General features: G+C 43.7%; 1 protein-coding gene across 1 annotated transcript; it reads left to right on the top strand.

Annotated features, from left to right (window-relative positions):
• The first annotated feature begins 870 nt into the window (after nucleotides 1–870).
• Nucleotides 871–2834, top strand: LOC120437777 (nuclear factor 7, ovary-like). The gene is made up of 2 exons (XM_039608330.1): nucleotides 871–970; nucleotides 1072–2834. The coding sequence occupies exon 2, from the start codon at nucleotides 1089–1091 to the stop codon at nucleotides 2481–2483; it is 1395 nt and encodes a 464-aa protein (XP_039464264.1). The 5' UTR covers nucleotides 871–970; nucleotides 1072–1088; the 3' UTR covers nucleotides 2484–2834.
• Nucleotides 2835–3900: the final 1066 nt, after the last annotated feature.

The following is a 3900-nucleotide window of genomic DNA, read 5'->3' as shown; positions in this document are numbered from 1 at the left end:
CATGCCTGAATGACTACCGGCTAGTTGCACTAACCTCAGTGGTTATGATGGTGTTCAAGAGGCTGTTGAAGAATATCATCTTCTCCACCATCGCAAACACCACAGATTGGCTCCAGTTTGCTTACCCTCCCAAAAGAACCACAGAGGATGCCATTGCCCATGTCCTGCACACCACCTTCAGTCACATGGACAAGAAACAGGGTAACTATGTGAGATTGCTGTTTGTTGATTACAGTTCAGCGTTCAACATAATAGTGCCCGGCAGACTGTTCTCAAAGCTGAAGTATCTAGGACTCAACAGTCACCTGTGTGCATGGGTGTTGGACTTCCTCACTGGCAGAACTCAGGTGGGGAGGGTGGGTAGGTGCAGTGAATTACACTTTATTTTCTGATCTTCATAATATTGTGGCGAGCTCAGACAAGGAGGAGACAGAGGTTTCATTCGGTCTTGCTTTCGGCGAGCTAGCCAGGAAGCACAGCCGTTTATTTTAACTGCCAGAGGAACAAAAGCCGCTAGCCAACTGCTCAGCGCGGCAAAAGCAGAACAACAACAAGACACAAAATGGCGCCCTCTCACCCGGAAACACACAGAACGAGCGTCACCCGTAACCATGGCAACATAAACAAACATAACTGCAAAACAGAACATAAATGTCCATAACAAATTCCCGAACAGCCCTGGCCCGCTACAATATGATGTGATTCACAGCTGCTGGCAGTTAAATGTCTGAACTCTGGCATGAAACACACCCTTATTTTTGGGTGATGCAACAGCTTTGTAAAAGGAAGGTGAATGAAGCTCCGCCCCTCATGTCACTCACCTAAGAGAAACGAGAAAACAGGTTGTTCCACTTCCTGGGTAAAGAGAGACACACACACGATCAGACTGAGTTCAGAGCAAGCTAAAGGAGAGAAAAGTGGAAAACTCCAACACTGCTGCTTCAAGCTGCTGACGCTCCACACACTGAATGTGAGTTTGAGCCAAAACACGACTCAAAGGAAGTTTCAGTGAAGGTAGTAGAGGAGGGAGGGGAGCCAGGACTGACTGTACTTCCTGTCTGTTGTTTTCAGCTTCACTCACAGACTCAATGGCTTCCAGATCAGAGGAGGATCTCTGCTGTCCGGTCTGTCAGGAGGTCTTCAGAGATCCTGTTATTCTGTCATGTAGCCACAGCTTCTGTAAAGACTGTCTGAAGAGATGGTGGAGAGAGAGACCAACACACCACTGTCCAATTTGTAAGAGAAGATCTTCAAGGGAAGCACCACCTTTAAACCGAGCTTTAAAGAACCTGTGTGAGTCGTTCTTACAGGAGAGAGATCAGAGAGCTTCAGAGGCTCTCTGCAGTCTGCACTCTGAGAAACTCAAACTCTTCTGTCTGGATGATCAGCAGCCAGCGTGTCTCGTCTGCAGAGACTCAGAAAAACACACCAATCACAGATTCAGACCCATCGATGAAGCTGCACAACAACACAAGAAGGAACTTCAGGAAACTCTGGAGCACTTAAAGAAGAAGTTAAAGCTTTATGAAGAAGTTCAAGTGAAGTTTGATCAAACAGCAAAACACATTAAGGTCCAGGCCCGACACACAGAGAGGCAGATTAAGGAGCAGTTTAAAAAGCTTCACCAGTTTCTAGCAGAGGAAGAGGAGGCCAGGCTGGCTGCACTGAGGAAGGAAGAGGAGCAGAAGAGTGGGATGATGAAGGAGAAGATGGAGGCTCTGAGCAGAGAGATAGCAGCTCTTTCAGACACAGTCAGAGCCAAAGAGGTGGAGCTAAGAACTGAAGACGTCTCATTCCTGCACAACTACAAGGCTGCAGTGGAAAGAGTCCACCGCTGCCCCCTGCTGGATGATCCACAGCTGCCCTCAGGAGCTCTGATAGACCAGGCCAAACACCTGGGCAACCTGACCTTCAACATCTGGAACAACATGAAGGACATGGTCTCCTACACTCCTCTCATTCTGGACCCAAACACTGCTCATCCAGAACTCATCCTGTCTGAAGATCTGACCAATGTGAGAGGAGGAGGAGAGAGGCAGCAGCTTCCTGATAATCCAGAGAGGTTTAATGGATTTATATGCTCTGTCCTGGGCTCTGAGGGCTTTAACTCAGGGACTCACAGCTGGGATGTTGAAGTTGGAGACGGTACATGGTGGGCACTGGGTGTGTTAGCAGAGTGTGTGCAGAGGAAGGGAAGCATACGGTCTGCATTATGGAGAATACGGTTCTATGAAGGTAAATACTCAGCATGTTCACCATCAGCTCCTCTCACTGCTCTCTCAGTCCAGAAGAAGCTCCAGAGGATCAGAGTGAATCTGGACTGGAACAGAGGAAAGCTGTCGTTCTCTGATCCTGATACTAACACACACATACACACCTTCACACACACTTTCACTCACAGAATGTTTCCATATATCAGCACTGATGGTAAAGTGAAAGTGTTGCCATTGAAGGTGTCAGTGTCAGTGGAGCAGATGAGTTGAGGATGATGATGTTTCTAATGTTGTTTCCTGTCAGTGAATTGAAGCTGTTAAACTGCAGCTGTCCTCCTGCTGCCTCGTTGTTCCAAAGCTCTTTGTTTCTCTTTTAGTTCTCACTGTTTCTTTCTGTTTCTGCTGTCCACCTTTTCACATGGAAAATCATTTCACTGTTTCTCACTGAATGACTCCCCAAACTAGGTTTGAAATTCTATCAAGTTTCTAATCATTATAAGTGATTCATGTTTCTATTTGATGTGTGCAAATTGAGATGATTTAGTTTGCTGGGATATGGACTGACATGTGTTGAATGGGGCGGAGCAGTTTGTTGTTTTTTTCTTGTCTGTTTATGACAAAAATAAATATATTGTCAAAAAATTTCTAACACAATAGAGTTTCTTAAATCCCATAGCCTGAAAAATACCGCACATGCCACAATGAAAAAGCTCAAAATGTCTGAACAGTAAATACTAAAGTAAAACAATTAAACCCACCCTGGAACTTAATTTAAAGGAAATTTAACAGAAATTAAAATAAATATATAAAAATTTAAGTTTCTAATCCTGATAGAATTTTCTCATAACGATGAGATAATGTAGAGCAGATGGAGCAGAGATGGGATCAATCTATAAGCTGCCTGATTGCTTACCAGTTAATGCAGTTTATGTTAAATTAAAAGTACTGAAAGTCACTTGTTTATGTTGATGGTTTGATTTAAAATCCACCATTTTGATAATTAAGTTAGAAAGCTGTCTGGCAGACCAGGACCACACTGTTTATTTTAATGGCAGTAATGTGTGGAGTATCTCATGGTAGCTGTTTGGAGCAATCATTATTTAATTTTTTATTAACAATCTTCAATTTGTATTAAAAAGGCACAGACTGCTGAGTTTGTGATGACACAACAAAACACGCAGCTAAATCCTGAATCAATGACTTCAAAGCTTAATAAGGAGTTAGAGGTTGTAGACAACTGTGTGATAAATAATAAACACATGCTAAACATTTCTAAAACAAATGTCTCATTGAGACAGATTCCAAAGACAGTAACCCAGTCCTCGACAGCTACCGTCCTGCAGCTTTTAGATGCAACCTTGTTCCGACACACCTGAATCAAATGAATGGCTTGTTATCAGTCCTTTGCCAAATGTGATTGCATGCTGAAGAGGTAATTAAACCATTTGATTCAGCTGTGTTAGAGTAGGGATGCATCTGAAAACTGCAGGATAGTAGCTCTCGAGAACTGGGATTGGGCACCCCATGGAAAACTTCTGCTCTGAGACGTCTTCAGAGACTGGCTTGTTTGTCCTGATTTCTGGGTGAATATAGATGAACATCAAAGTGTCAGATGGAGTTATGCCACATGTCGCTATAAAACAGATGACTTATACTCACAGGGACGCGTGATCATGGTGTTCTCTCA

Source organism: Oreochromis aureus, linkage group 3 (genome assembly GCF_013358895.1).
Source record: "Oreochromis aureus strain Israel breed Guangdong linkage group 3, ZZ_aureus, whole genome shotgun sequence".
Classification (NCBI taxonomy): domain Eukaryota; kingdom Metazoa; phylum Chordata; class Actinopteri; order Cichliformes; family Cichlidae; genus Oreochromis; species Oreochromis aureus.
This window is presented reverse-complemented; position numbering and strand designations above follow the sequence as displayed.